Genomic DNA, 23,052 nt, shown 5'->3' on the forward strand with positions numbered 1-23,052 from the left:
GCTGCCCTAGTCCTGCACTCATCTAATTCTGGCCTCTTCAACATCCCCAATTGTAATCACAGTTTTAATTGATGGTTGTGCTTTCAAAACCTTGGGCCCAGAGCTCTGATGTTCGGAAACCTCTCTATCCACCCTCAAGACACTTTTCAAACCTACCTCTTTGACCAACCCGAATTAGGGCAGCACGGTAGCATGGTGGTTAGCATAAATGCTTCACAGCTCCAGGGTCCCAGGTTCGATTCCCGGCTGGATCACTGTCTGTGCGGAGTCTGCACGTCCTCCCCGTGTGTGCGTGGGTTTCCTCCGGGTGCTCCGGTTTTCTCCCACAGTCCAAAGATGTGCGGGTTAGGTGGATTGGCCATGCTAAATTGCCCGTAGTGTCCTAAAAAGTAAGGTTAAGGGGGGGGGGTTGTTGGGTTACGGTTATAGGGTGGATTTGTGGGTTTGAGTAGGGTGATCATTGCTCGGCACATCATTGAGGGCCGAAGGGCCTGTTCTTTGCTGTACTGTTCTATGTTCTCCTTATGGGGCTCAGTCTCAAAGCAACATATAACGTTCTTCTTAAAGTATCTTTGGACGTTCAAGTATGTTAAAATCACCATATAAAAACAAGTTGGTTTTTTCCTTTATTTTCCTCTTTTGTTCTTGCATGTTCTTCCTTCCGTCCCTTCTCTTAGAACATAAGAACTAGGAGCAGGAATAGGACATCTGGCCTCTCGAGCCTCCTCCGCCATTCAATGAGATCATGGCCGATCTTTTGTGGACTCAGCTCCACTTTCCAGCCCGAACAACATGACCCTTAATTCCTTTATTCATCAAAAACACTATCTATCTTTATATTAAAAACATTTAATGAAGGAGCCTCAACTGCTTCACTGGGCAAGGAATTCCATAGATTCACAACCCTTTGGGTGAAGAGGTTCCTCCTAAACTCAGTCTGAAATTTATTTCCCTTTATTTTGAGGCTATGCCCCCTAGTTCTGCTTTCACCCACCAGTGGAAACAACCTGCCTGCATTTATCCTATTTATTCCCTTCATAATTTTATATGTTTCTATAAGATCCCCCCTCATTCTTCTAAATTCCAACGAGTACAGTCCCAGTCTACTCAACCTCTCCTCGTAATCCAACCCTTTCAGCTCTGGGATTAACCTAGTGAATCCCCTCTGCACACCCTCCAGCGCCAGTACCACCTTTCTCAGGTAAGGAGACAAAAACTGAACAAAATACTCCAGGTGTGGCCTCACTAACACCACCTACAATTGCAGCATAACCTCCCTAATCTTTAACTCCATCCCTCTAGCAATGGAGGGACAAAATTCCATTTGCCTTCTTAATCACCTGTTGGACCTGTAAACCAACTTTTTGCGACTCATGTCTCTCTGCACAGCAGCATGTTTTAATATTTTATCATTTAAATAATAATCCCTTTTTCTGTTATTCCTACCAAAATGGATAACCTCACATTTGTCAACATTGTATTCCATCTGCCTGACCCTAGCTCATTTACTTAACCTATCCAAATCCCTCGGCAGACTTCCGGTATCCTCTGCACTTTTCGCTTCACCACTCATCTTAGTGTCGTCTGAAAACTTGGACACATTGCCTTTGGTCCCCAAGTCCAAATCATCTATGTAAATTGTGAACAATTGTGGGCCCAACACTGATCCCTGAGGGACACCACTAGCTACTGATTGCCAACCAGAGAAACACCCATTAATCCCCACTCTTTGCTTTCTATTAATTAACCAATCCTCTATCCATGCTACTACTTTACCCTTAATGCCATGCATCTTTATCTTATGCAGCAACCTTTTGCGGCACCTTTTCAAAGGCTTTCTGGAAATCCAGATATACCACATCCATTGGCTCCCCGTTATCTACCCCACTGGTAATGACTTCAATACATTCCACTAAATTAGTTAGGCACGACCTGCCCTTTCTGAACCCATGCTGCCCAATGGGACAATTTCCATCCAGATTCCTCGCTATTTCTTCCTTGATGATAGATTCTAGCATCTTCCCTACTACCGAAGTTAAGCTAACTGGCCTATAATTACCCGCTTTCTGCCTACCTCCTTTTTTTAAAACAGTGGTGTTACATTTACTAATTTCCAATCTGCCGGAACCACCCCAGAGTCTAGTGAATTTTGGTAAATTATCACGTGCATTTGCAATTTCCCTAGCCATCTCTTTTAGCACTCTGGGATGCATTCCATCAGGGCCAGGAGACCCGTCTACCTTTAGCCCCATTAGCTTGCCCATCACTACCTCCTTAATGATAACAATCATCTCAAGCTCCTCACCTGTCATAGCCTCATTTCTATCAGTCACTGGCATGTTATTTGTGTCTTCCACTGTGAAGACCAACCCAAAAAACCTGTTCAGTTCCTCGGCCATTTCCTCATTTCCCATTATTAAATCTCCCTTCTCATTCTCTAAAGGACCAATATTTACCTTTTTTGTTTTATATATTTGTAGAAACTTTTACTGTCTGTTTTTATATTCTGAGCAAGTTTACTCTCATAATCTATCTTTCTCTTCTTGATAGCTTTTTTAGTAGCTTTCTGTTGCCCCCTAAAGATGTTCCAGTCCTCTAGTCTCCCACTAACCTTTGCGACTTTGTATGCTTTTTCCTTCAATTTGATACTCTCCCTTATTTCCTTAGATATCCACGGTCGATTTTCCCTCTTTCTACCGTCCTTCCCTTTTTGTTGGTATAAACCTTTGTGAAAAATCGCTTGAAAGGTTCTCCACTGTGCCTCAACTGTTTCACCATAAAGTCTTTGCTCCCAGTCTACCTTAGCTAGCTTTCTCTCATCCCATTGTAATCCCCTTAGTGTTTAAGCACAAAACACTAGTGTTTGATTATACCTTCTCGCCTTCCATCTGTATTTTAAATTCCACCATATTGTGATCGCTCCTTCCGAGAGGACCCCTAACTATGAGATCATTAATCAATCCTGTCTCATTACACAGGACGAGATCTAGGACCGCTTCTTCCCTCATAGGTTCCGTTACATACTGTTCACGGAAACTATCGCAGATACATTCTATAAACTCGTCCTCAAGGCTGCCTTGACCGACCTGGTTAAACCAATCGACTTGTACATTAAAATCCCCCATGATAACTGGTGTACCATTTCTACATGCATCGGTTATTTCTTTGTTTATTGCCTGCCCCATCATAAAGTTACTATTTGGTGGCCTATAGATTACTCCTATCAGTGACTTTTTCACCTTACTATTCCTGATTTCCACCCAAATGGATTCAACCTTATCCTCCATAGCACCGATGTCATCCCTTACTATTACCCAGATGTCATCCTTAAATAACAGAGCTACACCACCTCCCTTACCATCTACTCTGTCCTTCCAAATAATTTGAAAACCTTGGATATTTAACTCCCAGTCGTGACCATCCTTTAACCATGTTTCTGCAATGGCCACTAAATCATAGTCATTCACGATGATTTGCTCCATCAACTCATTTACCTTATTCCAAATACTACGAGCATTCAGGTAAAGTACACTTATGTTGGTTTTTATACCTCTGTTTTGAATCTTAACACCTTGATCAGTAACCTCTACTGAGTTATTTTTCCTCGTAACCTTTCTCCTAATTTTCTTTGTTGCTGAACCCATATCTTCATGTAACAACCTGCCGCCTCGCTTACGATTTATGTTTTTACTTCCTGTTTTATTCCTTTTAGTATTACTGGACTTATTCACTGAGCGCCCCTCAGTCACTGTACCTTGTACTGTCTCCCTTTTTGATTTTTGACTATGGCTTCTCTGCCTTACACTTTTCCCCTTACTGCCTTTTTGTTTCTGTCCCTGTTTTACTACCTTCCGACTTCCTGCATCGGTTCCCAGCCCCCTGCCACATTAGTTTAAACACTCCCCAACCGCTCTAGCAAATAGCCCCCTTAGGACATCAGTTCCAGTCCTGCCCAGGTGTAACCCGTCCAGTTTGTACAGGTCCCACCTCCCCCTGAACAGGTCCCAATGCCCCAGGAATCTGAAACCCTCCCCCTGACACCATCTCTTCAGCCACGTATTCATCCTATATATCCTGTCATTTCTATTCTGACTAGTATGTGGCACCGGTAGTAATCCTGAGATCACTACTTTCGAGGTCCGATTTCTTAACTTCCTTCCTTGCTCCCTGTATTCTGCTTTTAGGACCTCATCCCTTTTTTTGCCTATGTCGTTTGTCCAATGTGTACCACGACCACTGGCTGTTCACCCTCCCCCTCTTGGCTTTGTTTGTGCTGGTCTTTAATGTTCGATCAAGTTTCACCTTCAGCTTTCCAATAGTTGACATTCCAATTAGATGTGATGGAAGGAGATTCATATTGAATGATGGTGATACTCTGTTAATGTCACAACTGCAACCATATTTTGCTAGAGAAGGTGCTCTGTCATTTTTGCTCTTGAAAGTGGACCTTCAGGAGCTAACATTGCATCACATTGCATCACATTTTATCCGCTTGAATTCTTGCGAGTAAGTCATACAGAAGTATGAATGGTTACAAATTTCTGAACTCGACACTTTTGATGAAAATTAGTGGGCTGGATTTAATGCAGCACTTTCATAGAATCCCTATAGTGCAGAAGGAGGCCATTCAGCCCATCGAGTCTGCACCAACTCTCCAAAAGAGCACCCCACTTTGGCTCACTGCTCCGCCCTATCCCCGTAGCCCCACCCTATCCCCGTAGCCCCACAACCCCACCTAATCTGCGCATCCCTGGACACAAAGGGGCAATTTAGTGTGGCCAGTCCACCCAACCTGCACTCTTTGGCCCGTGGAAGGAAACCAGAGCACCCGGAGGAAAACCATATAGACACTGGGAGAAAGTGCAAATTCCATACAGACAGTCATCATCTCCTTTTCCATCATTGAGCAGTGTGGAGCAGGAGCCCTGGTCAGCGATTCTCATTCTCGGTTGCTTTTGCTTCTTCTCCCAGCCTCAGTGGAGATCTGCTAACTGCAGAAATCCAGTGACCTTTCTGATTGGTGCCAACTACTCAGTATCAAAGGGTGGACAGGGGTCACCTCCATTTTTCATGGCTCAAAGAGCAGAATCTTCACAGCATATTTAGATGAAGATTAATTTCTTTTGAATCTTTCCAAAGCTATGGGCCATATTCTGGGATCTCGTAGACTCCCATGTTGGTCAACCTTCAGGTTGTACTGATATATTAGAAGTCAAGATCTTTATTGGCCGAGGGGTGTTTAATTTTCTTCGTTTTATGATGAGTGCCTGTACTTCGATCCTATCTGCATGGTTTTAATGCAGTTTATATAATTTACATAAAATGAATCCATGGTAGTAATTAAATAACAAAAAGTTAACGCAAGAGCATCAAGCAGGCTGCTAAATATAATGCACCAAGGGGATTAACTCCACATAAGGAGGATATCCAGAAATCTGACTTTGTGATGCAGCATAGATATTGCGCCTACTTTATATGAAGGACAAGATATATTTTCTTGAATTGTAGTGAAGAAGTAAAATGGTTGGCTCATACATAGTTCAGTCTCCATTTCAAAATTGTCTTCTGTCCTTAGTTTTACACTTTCATTGTCAATTCCTATGACGGTATTTATAAATAGGATGCCCAATGTGAATTTGTCACACGGTAAATGCCTCATTTATACTTTCTTTTTTAAAAAAAAATAATTTTTATTCAGATTTTCACAAAATATCAATAACATCCTTCCACTGAAGAAGAATCCTCCGCCGGGCTACTAGGGACGCAAAGAACAGAACACCGGCCTCTTTCGCCTCCTGCACTCCCGGCTCCACTGCAACCCCAAATATTGCGAGTCCCCAGCCTGGCTTGACCCTGGATCCTACCACCCTCGACACCGTGCTTGCTACCCCCTTCCCTCATTTATACTTTCATTGTCAATTCCTATGACCGTATTTATAAATAGGATGCCCAATGTGAATGTCACACTGTAAATGCCTCATTAGTAGCAATCTCATACCTAACTGAGAATGACAAGGCTGATATTTCAGTGTCATACTGAGGGAACACCACTCTCCCTGTGTGTTCCGGGCCTCCCAGGCGGATGTACAGTATCCCATGGGAGCTTTTCGAAGAATAGCAGCGGAGTTCTCCCTGGCTAAAATGTCTTCCTCAACGGACACCTCAAATCAAATGTTTTTGGTTAGTATTACATGATTGCTATTGAGAACCTGTTCTGTGCACGTTTGGCTGCCCGTTTCCTACTTTACAACAGTGACTACACTTCAAAAATACTTAATTGGTTGTAAACCATTTTGTGTAATTCTAAGTTCACGAAAGGTACTTTACAAATGCAAGTCCTCCCTCTCTCCCTCCTCTCCTTCCCTCTCTCCCTTTCCTTCCTTCCTTTTCCAAATCAGCAATGGATTAATATCTGCCTAAGGTTAGAACACAGATAAACACACTAAGAAGCATAATAAGCACTCTTTTGTGAGATGCACGATTTGGAAAAATACTCTTGGATCCAAGGACATTATTTTTTTTCAACAAATTCATCATGCTTACACTTCAACTCCTGAGTTGCAAACAGCATTCAGCACTCCCATGTCCCCCAGTCTTGTCTTGTTTTGCTAAATTGAAATGATTTCCACTGGTTGGAATACATGGAGTGGAGATTTGGGAGCTTATTAAAGTAGAGATATAGCGAGATGTGTTCAGTCTGAGCTTGTTAAATCTTGCTATCAGCTGATGGAGTGCTTGGTCTTGCAATTTTGCAGCAGCAACTGTTTAAAATAAAAGTTATCAATATTTAATTTAGCTACCGGCAGTATGCAAATACTATTGTACTTCAGATGGTGACAGCAGAGAAAGAATCTTTCATCCCGGCTCTGTAATAAAAGGCAAATTCAGTTTATTTGCAAAAAACCTCTTCCTCCATTTCATTGAATTTCCACAATGTCATCTGTTTTAAGGAGGATTTTTTTTTTTAGTTTTTAAGTATTGTAGGGTATTTGTTATGGACCAGGGTTTAGAGAACCCCAAAGAGATCATGGAGTTCACCTGACCCACAACTTTTAATAGATTGTGGTATGGGGAGCACACGGCCCACTCTACAGGTGTGGTACAGCAGAAATGGAAAAGTATTTTTTAAAGCAAAACAATGTTTATTCTATGAACTCAAGTTAACCTTTTTAAAACATACAGTGAACATCTTAGCAACCATTAGTTCAATTACAACCCCTAAAGACTACAACACTAAGTATACCTTTAAGCTTTCCTTTTTAACATCCATACGACTTAAAAAAACAAAACCTTTATCAGAAGCACTTCAGTTAAAGTCACTACTGAAAACATTTATAATTCTGAATTCACTAAATGATCAAGAGATAGTCTTTTGATGGCAGAGAGATCAACAGTACACCTGCTCTGTCTGGCTTCAGCTCCAACACTGAAAACAAAACTAAAACACACCCTGCAGCCTGCTCAAAACAAAAGTAAAAAGCTAACACAGCCTAGCTCCACCCACTCTCTGACATCACTGTATTCTCACTCCAAATATTTATATACGCACCCATTTATAAACACCCATTTCTTAAAGGTACTCTCACATGACATAATGGAAAATAAGGTTTGTTATTTTTAATTCATTCACGAGATGTGGGCATCGTTGGCTGGGCCTGCATTTTTTTTGTCGATCCCTGACTACCCTTAAACTTAGTGGTTTGCTCGGCCATTCCAGAGGACAGTTAAGAGTCAACCACACTGCCGTGACTCTGGAGTCACATGTAGGCCAGACTAGGTCAGGGTGGCCGATTTCCTTCCCGAGAGGTCATTAGTGAACCAGATGGATTCTCTTTAAATGACAATCGACAATGGTTTCACGGTCATCATTGGACATTTAATTCAGAATTTTTTTTTATTGAGATCAAATTTCCCACATATCCTTGGTGGGATTCGAACCTAGATCCCCACAGCATTACCCTGGGTCTCTGGATTATTTGTCCAGTAGAAAATATCACTGCACCACTGCCTGCCCAGATTCTCGCATCTGCTTCCTAAAGCATGGTGGCACAGTGGTTAGCACTGCTTCCTCACAGGTCCAGGATCATGGGTTCAAATCCAGCCTCAGGTCAATGTCCATGTTGAGTTTGCACGTTCTCCCCGTGTGTGCGTGGGTTTCCTCCGGGTGCTCTGGTTTCCTCCCACAGTCCCAAGATGTGCAGGTTAGGTGGATTGCCCTTTAGTGCCAAAAGGTTAGGTTGGGGATAGGGTGGAGGAGTGGGCTTAAGTAGGGGCCAAGGGCCGGTGTAGACTTGATGGGCCAGATGACCTCTTTTCGCGCTGTAAATTCTAAGATTTGGCATCAAGCCAGAAATCAGTTCCACAACACGGGAGGAATTTTGGAAATTAAGCTCTCAGGACTTTAAAGGCGGGTTAAAGGCAGGTCGAGCTTCCTGACAATTAACATTGGAAGGCCCTTTGCGTGGATCACCGTGCCGTGCATGCTCATCAAAAGGCCTGCTCACTGGAATTGCGTTCCCACTCCAGATTAAGTTACCTGCCAGCAGGGAATTGGATCGTTCAGTTTTGCAACTGGGCCTATGTGGACGTGGACCTGGCAAGGTAGAGCCCTTCCATGATTAACAATGAGTTGCCGCTGCATTGTCCTCTTTGGGGACAGTCTGTAAGTGTCAGCCTACGCTTGTAACATGGTGGTAGCAGAGCAGGTTGCGTGGAAGTTTACCAATGAAGGGTTAAAGGGTGGAACAGCGACTGGGTAAAGGAGGAAGAAGAAGTGTAGAAGGGGACATGAGGAAGAACCTTTTTACTCAGAGGGTAGTGGGTGTCTGGAATTAATTGCCTGAGTTGGTGGCGGAGGCAGAGACCCTAAACACTTTTAAAATTACCTGGACGTGCACCTTAAGTGCTCTCAGCTACCGGCCTATAAATAAGGCGCACAGACCTTCAACCCCCATGAGATAACGACGGGCCCCGTCCGTGAGAAATGGGACAGTGCTCTCGATGGCGAGTAGCAAAACTGACAGGGGAAATTGTTCTGTCTGCTCTGGGATGTCACACTACAACAGATCTCTCGTCTTACTGATGCTGAGACAAGTAAATTGTTTGTGACTGCAACTGTTTTACATTTGTTATTTTCACGGTTGAGTGGGCACATTTGCTGTGTGTAATCAGGTATGTGAGAACACCCCAGTGCCAGTCCTTATTGTTTTTTCATTTACAGGATGTGGACGTCGCTGGTTAGGATACATTTATTGCTCATCCCTAGTTGCCCTTGAGAAGGTGGCAGTGAGCCGCCTTCTTGAAGCACTGCAGTCCCTGTGGTGTAGGTACACCCACAGTGCTGTTGGGGCTGGAGTTCCAGGATTTTGATCCAGCTACAGTGAAGGAACGGGCGATATATTTCCAAGTCGGGAAGGTGGGTGACTTGGAGGGGAACTTTCAGCTGGTGTGTTCCCATGTGCCTGACTCTCCATTGAGGGTAGTGGCTTTTTCACTCAGGGCGTCTCTCTCCTGCTGATATTGTAAGGCTTTTCCATTGCGGGGGTTCTCGGGCGCACATGTCACAAAACCTTCTTCTGGAGTCAACGTGAATTCCATTCATTCTCGGAAATGTTAATGACTACATTTGCTCGTGTCTGACTGGCATTTTCTTTCCCAGGCCAATGAAACGTTTGCCTTTGTCGGGAACGTTACGCACTACGCCACAGTCTGGCTGAACATTTCCTCGGAAATCCGGACATTCCTGGAAGATGGCAAGCTCCAGAATCGCATCAGCTGGCTGCAGCAGGTAGGTGCACATGCACACCGTGTCTGCCTGTAACACAGCAGGGTGTATGAAGCCGAATGGCAGACAAGATTCAATGATCTTTTGCCCCACGCTTCTGTCAAATTGCTGTAATCCTTTTGAAGTGATTTGGGTTTTTTTTTACACTGGCTTAAAAGGCATTTATGCAACACAGCAGCACAGATCATGTACCCCAATGGCAGGACTAACTGGATCTCATCAGACTGTCAGCACAAATTCTTTCACCACCGTGAATCTATTCAGAAGAAATGGAACTCTGTTGTCCGTTAGCATGACCAAAAGGGTTGCATGTTACAGTTTTGCTTGTCTTAACAATTAAATTGGATGTGGAAAACAGTTGCTTACAAGCTTTGAATCAGCCTAAGGGGCACATTTATAAGCACACTGACTTCATTTGTGTTTAACAAGAGTGCTTAATTGATGAAGTGGTTCATGATACAGTGTTCTGAGGGAGTTTTGAAGCCACAGAACGTTATCTGCTATTTAAAATAACTGTTCAGGATCATAAATTTTCAGTGAGTTTTTTTTAATGCCATATTTTCCCGCTTGGCTAACCCCCTGCCCTCATAGGACTGGGGCCCCCATCGTAGGGAACAATTTACAGGGCCCCTGCAATTCTTCAGCACTTCGACTGCCTACCCGACCTTTGTGGGTGAGCTTTAATATTGAGAATGGGTGAGCTCTTTGAGCATTGGTGATACTGCAACCGAGCCTAGCTGTGATCTGTCTTCATTTGCTGTCATGATGTGGAGGTGCCGGCGTTGGACTCGGGTGAGCACAGTAAGAAGTCTTGCAACACCAGGTTAAAGTCCAACAGCTTTGTTTCGAATCACTAGCTTTCGGAGCACTGCTCTTTTTATTTTGATTCACCTAAGGAGGAAGCAATGCTCCGAAAGCTAGTGATTTGAAACAAACCTGTTAGACTTTAACCTGGTGTTGTAAGGCTTCTTACTGTTCATTTGCTGCAACATGCCTTTATCCAGTTTCCATGGTGTTACACTTGCAAGTGTTCGTCGCAAATGCTGCCACCTTCCAGAGGATCCATCGCCAACAGTACGACATTCGTAGGACAATTGAAAATCTAAACACCCTCTCAGGTATCCTCGGCCATAGTTTCCAAAGATCACCAGCCAAGGCAATCAGCTCAATCATTCCAGGTCTTTAAGTGTTCAATTTGGTTCATTATTAATAATCTCAAGTTCATACATCATAGTTTCTGTGAGCAGGCGTTGTACTCGGGACATGCTAAGCAACGTACCACCTTAGAATGAGATGTTGAACCGAGATTGAGGGTACTTAAAGGATTTGAGGGTACTGCTCTGTGGTGAATGTGATTCACACCGGATTATAATCTGTATATACATGTGTCTATATTGTAAGTGCAGTTGCACTACCTGTCCTCCAGGGGGAGTAGCTCTGGGAATGCTCGAGTTGTACGGGGCTTCTCCCTTGGCTCTGCCCAGGACTCCTCCCCTGGAAGCTGCTGTATAAAGATCAGTGCCACATGGTCAGCCGGCCAGTTCACCGAAAATTCAATGGCTAATAGGCTGGCTCTGTTGTGAGTATATTAAAACCGCTATTTTAATCCTACAAGCACGTGTCCATAGAATTGTTGGTTCCAACATGCTCAAAGAAGAACAAGGTTTTTCTCCCATGTGCCCTGACCAACATTTATTCCTCAACCTTCACAGCAGAAAACATATGATTGGTCATTTTTTTTCATTCGTTCATGCGATGTGGGCCTCACTGGCTGGGACAGCATTTTTTGGCCACCTCTCATTGCCCTTGAGAAGGTGGTGATGAGCTGACTTCTTGAACCGCTGCAGTCCATGTGGTGTAGGCACGCCCAAAGCGCTGTTCGGGAGGGAGTTCCAGAATTTCGATCTAACCTTATCTCATTGCTGTTTGTGCTGTACTCCTATCGTGCCAACATTATAACACACAACACACTTCAGAAGTATTCGATTGATTGGGAAGTGAGGCTCTATATTAATTCAAGTCCTTCCTCCCACTCTTTCGCATTACTGAGGCTTTGTGTCCATCACCGTCTCCATGGTCTTCAGTTTGCCATTTTAAAGCGAACACATTTGGGCTGCATTGAATTCAAAACAATTCCGTGTGTACCGCAACATTGGTCTCTAAACCTATAACGTTCAGAAAGAAAAGTGAAGACATGTATATTTTACTGATCTATAGGATTGTCCATTCAGACAGATGGAGATGCCTCGTGTATTAATTCAGTTGTTCACCTGTTCTGCATTGGATATGCTCACTGGATGTTTCCTCACTGGTCAAAGGGTCAGTGGGAGGGAGTAGGTTCAGATCTTGAGACCACTAACCCTCATGCAGACCCAGAAACGGGCTTGAGAGCGTAGCTCAGGCCTTGCTGCTGACCAAATAGCCATGCAGTACAGCTGGAATAGGAAAGAAGCCGTGTTTAAATTGATGAGTAACACTGCACAGTTGTTAAACACTGTTTTATCTGTGTATGTATCTTGATTCAAGAAACCGCAGAATTGTTGAAGTGAAGTATTGTTGTTTAAGTATCAAATACAGTCAGTTTTTCCTTAACGCCGATGTTAAGGTTCCTAATAAAGTAGTGGTCACTATATGCTTTAATGTTCCCAATTTCACTTTAACGTTGTTTGTCATGGACGTCCTATTCTGTGGCCTATCTCCTCAGAAACCCCTCCCCCCAGCACTTCGGTTCTCGCTTTCAGTTGCTCTTTCTCCCGCTGCTGCCCTTAGATCCCAATGTTGCTTCCTGCACTTGTCTCCCAGCCTTGCCACCCCTCCCCGGCCTAGCATCCCCTCCTTGGCCCCTCCTCCCACCCCAACCTCACCTCATCCCCCGACCTAATCTCCCCAACTTCACTTTTCCTCCCCTCCCCGACCTCTCCTCCCTTCCCTGACCTCTCCTCCCTTCCCTGACCTCACCTCCTGCCCGTTCCCGACCTCACCCTCCCCAACCTCACTTTTACTCCCCTCCCTGACCTCTCCACCCCTCCCCGTCCTCTCCTCCCCTCCCCAACCTCACCTCCCCTCCCCGACCTCACCTCTCCAACCTCACTTCCCCAACCTCACTTTTCCTCCGCTCCCCGACCTCTCCTCCCCTCCCCGACCTCTCCTCCCCTCCCCGACCTCTCCTCCCCTCCCCGACCTCACCTCCCCAACCTCACTTTTCCTCCCTTCCCTGACCTCTCCTCCCCTCCCCGACCTCTCCTCCCTTCCCCGACCTCACCTCCCCTCCCCGACCTCACCTCCCCAACCTCACTTTTCCTCCACTCCCCGACCTCTCCTCCCCTCCCCGACCTCACCTCCTCTTCGGTCCCCGACCTGACCTCCTCAACATCTCTTTTCCTCCCCCGTCTGCCCTCCCCTCCCTCGTCTGCCCTCCCCTGCCTCCTCTACCCGCCTCTACCCGCCTTGGCCTCACCTCCCCTCCCGCTCCCTGGCCTCCACTGCTGGCTTCACCCACACTGAATTCCCACTAAATTCCTGGGCTTCATCCAGTGGCAGAAGCTGGATAAGACTTTGGCTGGTACCTGCACCAACCAACCTCTGCTGCTAGATAGAGCCTGCTTAATCTGACAGTGCTCTACCTGCTTGGCGAATGTATTTTTCAGGTGCATACTGTGTTGTGTTTCTTTTATAATTAGTGATGCATTTTACGTTGCAACTTATTTGAGCCAGGAACACACAGTGCTGCACATTTATAATTCAGTATTTCAACTTGTACATTGGGCTGAATTCGCCGATTTGAAGACTAAGTGCTGACGGCGGCATGGGAACAGTGGCTTTTTACGCCCGTAAAAACGGCGCAAAAGCTGCACCGATCCTCCGTCTGGTGGGGAGCTGCCAGGCACGCAGCGTAAAGACCCCGACTTTACTTGCACGCAAGGCCAGAGAATTGGCAGGTCCGTGGGCGCGCATGCGCACAGCGGCGGCCTGCAGCAGCCACGCCATGCACGGACCTGGTCTGCCAAAAACTGCCCCCTCTGTAATCAGCCTCGCCACTCCCGGGACGCCACCCCCACCAGTACCCCAAACCCCTACCAAAGCCCCCCCCCTGCCCGCCGAACAGCTCCCCCCCCCCCCACCACTCCCCCTACCCCCAACGGCTGTGGCGGCGCTGGACTCAGTCCGCAGCCGCCACGCCAGGTTCACGAAAATGAAAAGGACGTGTTCCACGCCATTGGGGGTGGAGCATCGGGAGAGGGCCTGAGGCGGTCCCGGCGGCATGCAAGTACGCCGTTTTCGAGGGGGCGGAGCATTGCAAAAGCGGCGCCGCCCCCAATTTCGGTGCAGACCGGGATTCTCCGGCCGAACGCCATTTCAGGGTCGGCAACCGGAGAACCCCGCCCATTGTTTTTTTTTCTGGGCAAGAAATGTCCGAAGGAACTTAGCTCTGGATTTAACATTGATTCTTATTGGAACATGTCATTCACTTAAACTCATTTCATTTAAAGTTGCGATGTTCAGGAACGCAGCCACAACTAGGTTTACTGTAAAGTTTGCATAAATCAGTCGGAATTTGATGTCCCTTGAAAAAGATGCTGAAGAATAGTTAATAATGAATGGTATCCTTCCCAACATTTTCATCATAAGTATAATCCAACCAGGATTGTATTTGTGAATCATGGTCAAAGGTTAGGGTTAGAGTGAGGGTTAGGGTTCAGGTTAAAGAAGGTTGCTGCTCACAAAGAATCACGGAGAGCTGAGAACTCATGACCATCAGCAAGTTGCAGCATTTCCACATCGTGCAGGGTAAGACTGCATGTTTAGGATATGAGAAAGGACTTCATCCCTTGCTTGCAGCGCTCAAATTATTCATGACTCCAGCTCCGACAGTGTTGTTGGAGCACTTCAATGTGACTGATTCGAATGATAAAATACTGAGCAACGATGAGCTGAAATCATTAAATTGTATGAAATATTGACTCGTTTATAGAGGGTAAACATGGATTAGGGCCTCAAACTACACATGGCTAAACAGATTTCTAAATTTAGACCAGCAAACACAGGTATCTTCACTCAAAGGCATATAGACAGTGAAGGTAACAAGTCCATTCGCTGCGTGTACACATTGGGGCCAAACAGGAACCCACAGGATTAAATGTGAAGTCAGGAAAATAAAGGAGAAAAAACAGTGACTTGCAAACTCGGAAGCGTGTGGCAGTTTAGGCTGGTTTAGCTCACAAGGCTAAATCGCTGGCTTATAAAGCAGACCAAGCAGGCCAGCAGCACGGTTCGATTCCCGTACCAGCCTCCCCGGACAGGCGCCGGAATGTGGCGACTAGGGGCTTTTCACAGTAACTTCATTGAAGGATACTCGTGACAATAAGCGATTTTCATTTCATTTTTCATTCAGTTGTGCATTCTCGCTTCCGAATCAGGTGGCTGTGCGTTCAGTTCCCATTCTGGGGAATGACACCCCAGCGTCGTGTTGTTGGGATTCTGTTTCTGAGGTGAAGTGTTGATGCCGATGCAGAATTCATGGACTTAGATGACAGCAAAATTGGTGCCTAACCTGGATCGATTCAGCACTGTGGAGGATCTAGCACCGGCGCCACGAGGAACCACAATCGATCCCAATGAAAAAGGTTGCGGGATTCACCGGGTCTGTGATTGACACTCGGGAGGCTGACAAGCTATAGCCGCGTATGCACATTATAATCCCCACGCACACCCATCCCAGCCAATAAGATGGCACTGGCTGCACTGGAGGCGTGCCCATACGGCTGGGGCCAGAGGGCACCTGGGGGGGGTGAGGTACTTGGGGAGACACCTATAAGATCCGTGACCTTAAGTTCACAGTGGGCTGTGAGCGGGGTGCGCAGTTGCATGGCTGCCTTTCCGGCTGCAGCAATGGTGTTCCGTTCCCATCCACCCCGACCCCACAGCCCACCTACTGCCACCCTCCCAGCCCTGGCAGAAGCTCCCCCAGCCACACCACAACTGTCATCAAACTATGGCGATGTTGGACACTTTCCGTACCCTCTCTCTCAGCAGCTACGACGCCGGTTTCACGATTTTTAAAAGCAAAAGTGAACCGCGCCATCGATAATTCGGCCCATCGGAGGTGGAGCATTGCGGAGGTCCCAAAGAATACTGGGTCAGACCCGCTAATGACTTGCAAAGGCTGTTTACTGTACGTACGTTCCGTACCGCATTGTTAAGGTTATGGAGAATAGCGATTTCACGTTAAATCGGCACCCACCACAATTTTAGCGTTGGAACCTATTCTCCGCCCAATCATGTTTCGCGATTTCGCCGTCAGCCAACGGAGAATCCTGCCCACTGTCTTTCAGAAAGTGAGGCACTGTGAGCTCTCTCGGGTGCACGTAAACGATCCCGTAACACTATTTTGAAGGAAAAACAATGGTGTGGTGTAGTGACCAACATCGATTGCTTGACCAACAGAGTCCAGATAAATGATCTGGTCACAATCACATTTCAGCCTGTGGGAGCTTACTGTGTTGAAATTGGTTGCTGTGGCTTCCTACCTTACAGCAGTGACCGTACTTTGTGCTTTGGGACTTTGTTAAAGGTGCTTTATAAATGCTTGTCTTTTATAACATGACAACCAACTTGCACACAGCAAAACTCCCACTTTCAGGATGATGACCAGTTCAACTCTTTTTTTTTTTAGATATTGGTTGTGGAATAAAGATTGACTAAGGCACAGGGCAGAACTCTCTCTCTGCTGTTCTTTGAAATGGTATTATGGGATGTTTTAGGTACACTTGAGGGGGGCAGCGGAGTCCTCAGTTTAATGTCTCACCTGAAAGATGGTACCACCAACAGTGTGGCATACCCTCAGCCCTCGACTTAGTGCTGACTTTGCTGGATGGGATTTGAGTACTCAACCCTGGGCCGGCATTCTCCCCTACCCGGCAGGGCGGGGGTTCCCGGCATAGGGGAGTGGCGCCAACCACTCCGGCGTCGGGCCTCCCCCCCCCCCCCCAAAGGTGCAGAATTCTCCGCACCTTTGGGGGCTAGGCCCGCGCCGGAGCGGTTGGCACCACGTCGACTGGCGCGAAAACCGGCACCAGAGGCCTTTCAGGCCCGGCGTCGGGGCTGGCCAAAAGGCCTTCGCCGGTTCGCGCATGCGCCGGTGGTGACGTCAGCGGAGGGCGTGGCGGCGGCGGAAGAGAAAGAGTGCCCCCACGGCACTGGCCCCGATTGCGGGCCTGGCCACCATGGGGGCACCCCCCCGGGGTCCGATCGCCCCACGCCCCCCCCCCCCCCCCCCCCCCCCCCAGGACACTGGGGGCCCGCTCGCGCCGCCGATTCCGCCGCCACCAGAAGTGGTTCAAACCTCGGCGGCGGGAGAGGCCTCCCAGCGGCGGGACTTCGGCCCATCGCAGGCCGGAGAATCGCCGCAGGGGGCTCGCCGCTCGACGTGGCGCGATTCCCACCCCCGCCAATTCTGGATGGCGGAGAATTTCTGCCACGGCGGGGGCGGGATTTTCGGCGACCCCGGGCTTTTCGGAGAATTTCGCCCCTGGTTAGAGACAAGAGTGATACACACAAAGCCGCAACTGGAATGAGAGCCAGTGCTTTTGACAGGCTCCAAGACCCATAAAACTGCAGGTCGCAGGTTAGAGTTCACCTCCATTACTTTGCTGTAAGTGGCTGGAGGACTGGCGTTATGCCACTAATAGCAAATTACTAAAGCAAAAAAACAGTCACGATAATATCATTATGGCGCTTTTTCACTTCAATTAATTAGAATAGAGAGAGCGAAACGTAGTCTGCTCTACCATTCCAGGGAGTTCTGAAACCATCTGTGGTGCAGGTGTTAATTCAGTTCACATGTTGTCAGATATTCTTCATCATCTCGGGTCTAATCATAGTCCTAATTAATATCAAAAACCAAGGGTTGAAATCTGGAATCAAAATCCGACTTCAAGGAATTTGGTTATGTGCCAGTGGATCTGTCACTTTGCAGCTGGCTTCCTGTTTTTTGGTAATAAGTGACATCATTCTGTTTGATTTCAGCGACCGCAGAATTGTATTTGAGCTTCCCAATACCGCAGTCGGCATTCAAACATTCCCCATTCTGGAACTGCCAGAGCCCACTGGGAAATTCAGTCAAGTGAGAGGAAGCCAAGCTTGCCAATTGTAAATGTCAAAAATGTTTAGCCCAATGAGGAAAGCTTAAATGTTTAAAATAAATTAAATATCTGATCCTTTTCCTATCCTGCATTTTGCTCGGTTCAAACCCCAAGGGGGAGGGGCAGGGCTGCAAACAGGTTGATAGTGGAGTGAATAGAGGAAACTGGGCAGGAGGTACAATGGGTGCTCAATCAATACCCCTGTCAATGTTAAATTCATATCCCTCCCTCTATGCTCCTGTTGATATTGAATCCACGTCCCATAAGACCGCAAGACATTGGAGCAGAATTAGGCCACTCGGCCCATCGAGTCTGCTCCGCCATTCAATCATGGCTGATATTTTCCCCATTCTCCTGCCTCCTCCCCATAACCCCTGATCCCCTTGTTAATCAAGAACCTATCTATCTCTGCCTTAAAGACACTCAATGATTTGGCCTCCACAGCCTTCTGCGGCAAAGAGTTCCACAGATTCACCACCCTCTGGCTGAAGAAATTCCTCCTCATCTCTGTTTTAAAGGACCGTCCCTTTAGTCTGAGATGGTGTCCTCTGGTTCTAGTTTTTCCTACAAGTGGAAACATCCTCTCCACGTCCACTCAATCCAGGCCTCGCAGTATCTTTCAATAAGTTTCAATAAGATCCCCTCTCAGTAAGATCCCTTTCTCTGTACCCCGTCAATGTTGAATCCATACTCCTTTCTGTGTGCCGCTGTCTATGTTGAATCTGTACTCCTTTCCCTGTGCCCCTGTTGATGCTGAATCCATACCCCTTTCTCTTTACTCCTAATGATGTTGAATCAATATCCTTCTCTTCATGCCTCTGTTGATGTTGAATCAATATCCTTCTCTCCATGCCCTTGTTGATGTTGAATCCCTTCCCTGGCCAGGATTCTCCAAAATCCTGGCCAAGTGTCAACAATCCGGCATCAACAGACCTCCAGGCCCAGTCATTCTCCCCTTCCTCGGTGGCTAGAACGGCGGCGGAGTGCCGTGCACTACTCCGGCACTGAAAGCCAGCCCGCCACGGCCAGAGTGGGTCCACGCATGCGTGCTTTGGCCAGCATGGGTCCGCGCATGCGCGCCACGGCCGTCTCCGCACTGCCTCGCGGGCACAATGATGGAGCCCGACAGGGGCCCGGCACGGTGGAACATAGGTGTGCCCCCCCGGAATTAGCGTGCCCCCGATCGGTCAGCCCTGATCGCGGGCCTGGCCACTGTGGATGCCCCCCCCGCCGGAGTCGGCTCCCCTGCCCCCCCACCAGAACAGCCCTCGCAGCCAGAACGCCGAGGTCCCGCGGGGAGAACCATATGCAAACAATGCCAACGGGCGCTCGACCCATCGAGGTCGCCGGAGAACCGGTGGCCCGGCGTCGGAGTGGCGTGGCGGGATTTGCGCCCCTCCCCCCCGGCGGCAATTTTCCGACCCGGCGCAGGCTTGGAGAATCCCTGCCCCTATGTTTTATTTTTTATAAGTGGTACTTCGTAATAATTCAAATAGCTTGCATTTCTCTCAAATTGAAGCTATACCACACTTGGTGCTTTGTGAGGAAAGCTTTGTGTCTGTAATGACTTATGTAATCCCTTGAACGACGGTACCACATTTCTGTGGATGCACACCCAAAATTATTTTTAGAATTAGAATAGTACAGCACAGAACAGGCCCTTCAGCCCTCGATGTTGTGCCGAGCAATGATCACCCTACTCAAGCCCACGTATACCTATACCAGTAACCCAACAACCCCCATTAACCTTATTTTTTAGGACACTAAGGGCAATTTAGCCTGGCCAATCCACCTAACCCGCACATCTTTGGACTGTGGGAGGAAACCGGAGCACCCGGAGGAAACCCACGCAAACACGGGGAGGATGTGCAGACTCCGCACAGACAGTGACCCAGCCGGGAATCGAACCTGGGACCCTGGAGCTGTGAAGCATTTATGCTAACCACCATGCTACCGTGCTGCCATTTCTCACTAATTGAGAAAATAGGAGCATAACTGGAGGAATTGTGTGATCCTCTGTGCTCAGTTTTTAGCTTTTATGCCTTTGGCTTTTAGAAATGGAACATATTAAACTTCAGGCATCTAGTACCATCATCAAATATTCTAGGGTCAGGTATCGTGCAGTCAACAACATTAATGGACTTAATTCTAGCTTCAGTCGACCAACCCACTTGCACAGTGTGCAAATTGCTTTTCCACCAGCAGTCATCATTATGATTTTGCTGATCGTGTGTGCCAATTTTTAATGCCAGGTTTTCTCGAATTATGAACACTTCTGAACTGACTTCTGTTGTACTATGCCTTTAAGGGATAGCAGCCTGCCATCACTGGAAGGGAAGTGTGTCACGTGTGTCAGTCTCAGTTCACTTTTGCCGGTGAGCAGAACACAGCTCTGCCGCTGATGTTTCAAGCTTTGTATCCGGCATATGTTTACCCCTTGTTCCGCACTGTAACCAATCACTGTTTGTCAATGTACCATTTGTCAATGTACTTTGTTGATTATTCCTTTTGTCTACAATGCACGTACTGTGTACATTCCTTGGCCACAGAAAAATACTTTTCACTGTAATTTGGTACATGTGACAATAAATCAAATCAAATATCTATTCTCATGTTCCTAGTTTAAATAAATGAACCCCCGACATGTTTACACAATCCCTTATGAGTAATTGGTGCCTTTATATCATTGTGAAAAGATGAAAAGATTGTTCCATTTAAGACTCCTGAGCAAAGGCAACTTTGATTGGATTTGTCTCCTCTAAATATTAACTCTGGTTCCAGAAATTAAGCTTTAAATGTCAATTTTTAGGCAGATTTTTAAAAAAAATTGGATCCCACCATCTCTCTAAATGTTGAACTGAAATGTGACAACAAAACCATATACAATAACTGTTATTGGTATAATTTTAACTTTATATAGAATGAGTAAATACAAGAAATGCTAGCAATAACACCCAAGAGGATACAGTTTACAGACAAGATAAATCGGCTCATATTAAACAACGTCAACATTAACGAACACCGATCGGGAAAATATCCTCCCCTTGTTTGACTCTGACTTCAAAACGTTCTCTAACCAATTAATCTGGTGCTCAGTCGCTTACTTAGAGATACACATTAAAAGTGGATAAGTTAAGGTGAAGGTGGAAGCACAGAAATGGGATCTGAAACTGGGTGAGATACGCAAGCTGTACACTTCAGACCTTTTGCTCCTTTTGCTTTTGCTCTGCAGTTTACCTCCGATCTAAAAAAGCATCCGGAAGTGCTGAACGCCTCCGACAGCGACATAATCAGGAGATTTATCAACAGCAACTTCTCCATGCCGAACTCGAGCACGCTGATCCAACAGCTGGACACCATCGACAATGCAGCCTGTGGCTGGATCCAGTTCATGTCCAAGGTTAGATCTCATGGGCTCGGTCCAACTTGTTTCCTGGAACCATCTGCGCTGATTGCACCTCCGCGACGGATATAGCAAAACAACCTGCACACTCGTTGTCGCAGTGAGTTGCATTAGCCTGCATTGACATATAATCAATTGTTGCTGCAACGTGCAGTGAGTAAGAGAACTAGAAAACACAAATGGGATTGGTTTTTTAAAAATACAACAACAAATTTACCTCGAATATATTTGGGAAAATGTTCATGAAAAAAATGTAATTAGGCCATAACTTTCACTGGCAATCTGTTCAAAAATACTTGGATAAAAGTCCAGCTTAGCTGATCTCGACCAACTTTCTAACTCTGGTCGGGCAGTGTGCTGCATGTTTCCAGCCCCACCATCAAGGGCAGCTCAGTCACAGGTAAGTCAGACACACGCCCCTTTTTACAGCGCAAGTTGCAGTAAACCAGATAAGGGTAAAGATCCAAACAAATTTAAAGGTCTTTGACAAGCCAATGAGAAGGTAAGTTCTAGGGGTTTCGGATCAGTGTGTGTGTGTGGGAGGGGGGAGGGGGGGGGGAGTTCCTGTGGGAGAGAAAGAGCGCCATGGGGGTGGAGGAGTTCCTGTGGTTGCCAGGGAGGGTGAAGAATCCTGTGGGAGGGGGGGGGGGGGGGGAGTCCCGCGGGGGAGGGGTCTTCAGGGGTTCATGGGAAAGTCCCTGGGTGTTTGTTGGCTCTAGGGGGAATCCCGTGGGTGGAGGAGCCCTATGGGGGGAGAGATGCGGGGCAGTTCCAGAGCAGGGTAGTCTGTGTGTGGAGGGTTGAGTCCACTGGGTGTTAATGGGTTTTGGGGGACCCGTGTGGGGGCCCCGTGTGGGGGCCAATGTGCATCTGTACAACAGTTACCCAGAAGCTAAAAGTTGGGGGGGGGGGCAGAGACTCCCTCAACCAGCGAACGGCCGGAGAATGCCGACCATTAGCTTCTGCAAGATGTTATAGAGTTCATCCATTGAGGGCGGGCAAAATTTAGTAATTTTAGTCGTCGCAGACGCAGGGATTTAGTTTCAACGGTGTTGCCATGCTGATTTTTATTTGTTGCAATCGCAGTGCTGATTTTGCTCACTTGTTTTGACAGGTGAGTGTGGACATTTTTAAAGGTTTTCCCAATGAAGAGAGCATTGTGAACTACACCTTGAGCCAGGCATATCAGGACAATGTCACAGTGTTTGCCAGTGAGTATTCTATACTTTTAGTTAAGTTTTGTTACAATGCAATTGGTTTAAAAATGATCATAACAAGAAGCCAATATGCTCTCTCCCGCACCTCTCCGCATCAAATTGCAGGCATTTACATCCTGAAAAGGCAATCTCCCTTTACTCCATGACCATATCCATTCACATTATACAGCTGAGATTCTTTTTTCTGTATTATCTCACGGGACATGCACTTCACCGGCAAGTGATTTGTTATCCGGCCCTAATTGCCCTTGAACTGAGTAGCTTGCTCATCGTCCATTTCGGAGGGAAGTTCAGAGTCAACCACATTGCTATGGGTCTGGAGTCACATGTAGGCCAGACTAGGTAAGGATGGCAGATTGCCTTCTATAAAATGCATCAGTGCACCAGATGGGTTTTTGCAACAATCGATGATAGTTGTCATGGGGCAGAATTCTCCCATGTCCCCTGTTAGGCATTATAACCAATGCCCTCTGTATAGTATGCCACATGATTACATGGTGACATCAT

At 46.8% G+C, this 23,052-nt stretch overlaps 1 protein-coding gene across 3 annotated transcripts in view; it reads left to right on the forward strand.

Annotated features, from left to right (window-relative positions):
* abca2 (ATP-binding cassette, sub-family A (ABC1), member 2) overlaps window positions 1–23,052 on the forward strand; it is a 577,021-nt gene that overhangs the window by 344,500 nt on the left and 209,469 nt on the right. For all 3 annotated transcript variants that reach the window (XM_038782183.1, XM_038782184.1, XM_038782185.1), the window contains 3 exons: window positions 9,659–9,787; window positions 21,158–21,325; window positions 22,443–22,539. In XM_038782183.1, coding sequence (XP_038638111.1) covers window positions 9,659–9,787; window positions 21,158–21,325; window positions 22,443–22,539 — 394 coding nt within the window. The remainder of the gene's footprint in view (window positions 1–9,658; window positions 9,788–21,157; window positions 21,326–22,442; window positions 22,540–23,052) is intronic.

The sequence above is a fragment of the Scyliorhinus canicula genome, chromosome 21, assembly GCF_902713615.1.
Source record: "Scyliorhinus canicula chromosome 21, sScyCan1.1, whole genome shotgun sequence".
NCBI lineage: Eukaryota > Metazoa > Chordata > Chondrichthyes > Carcharhiniformes > Scyliorhinidae > Scyliorhinus > Scyliorhinus canicula.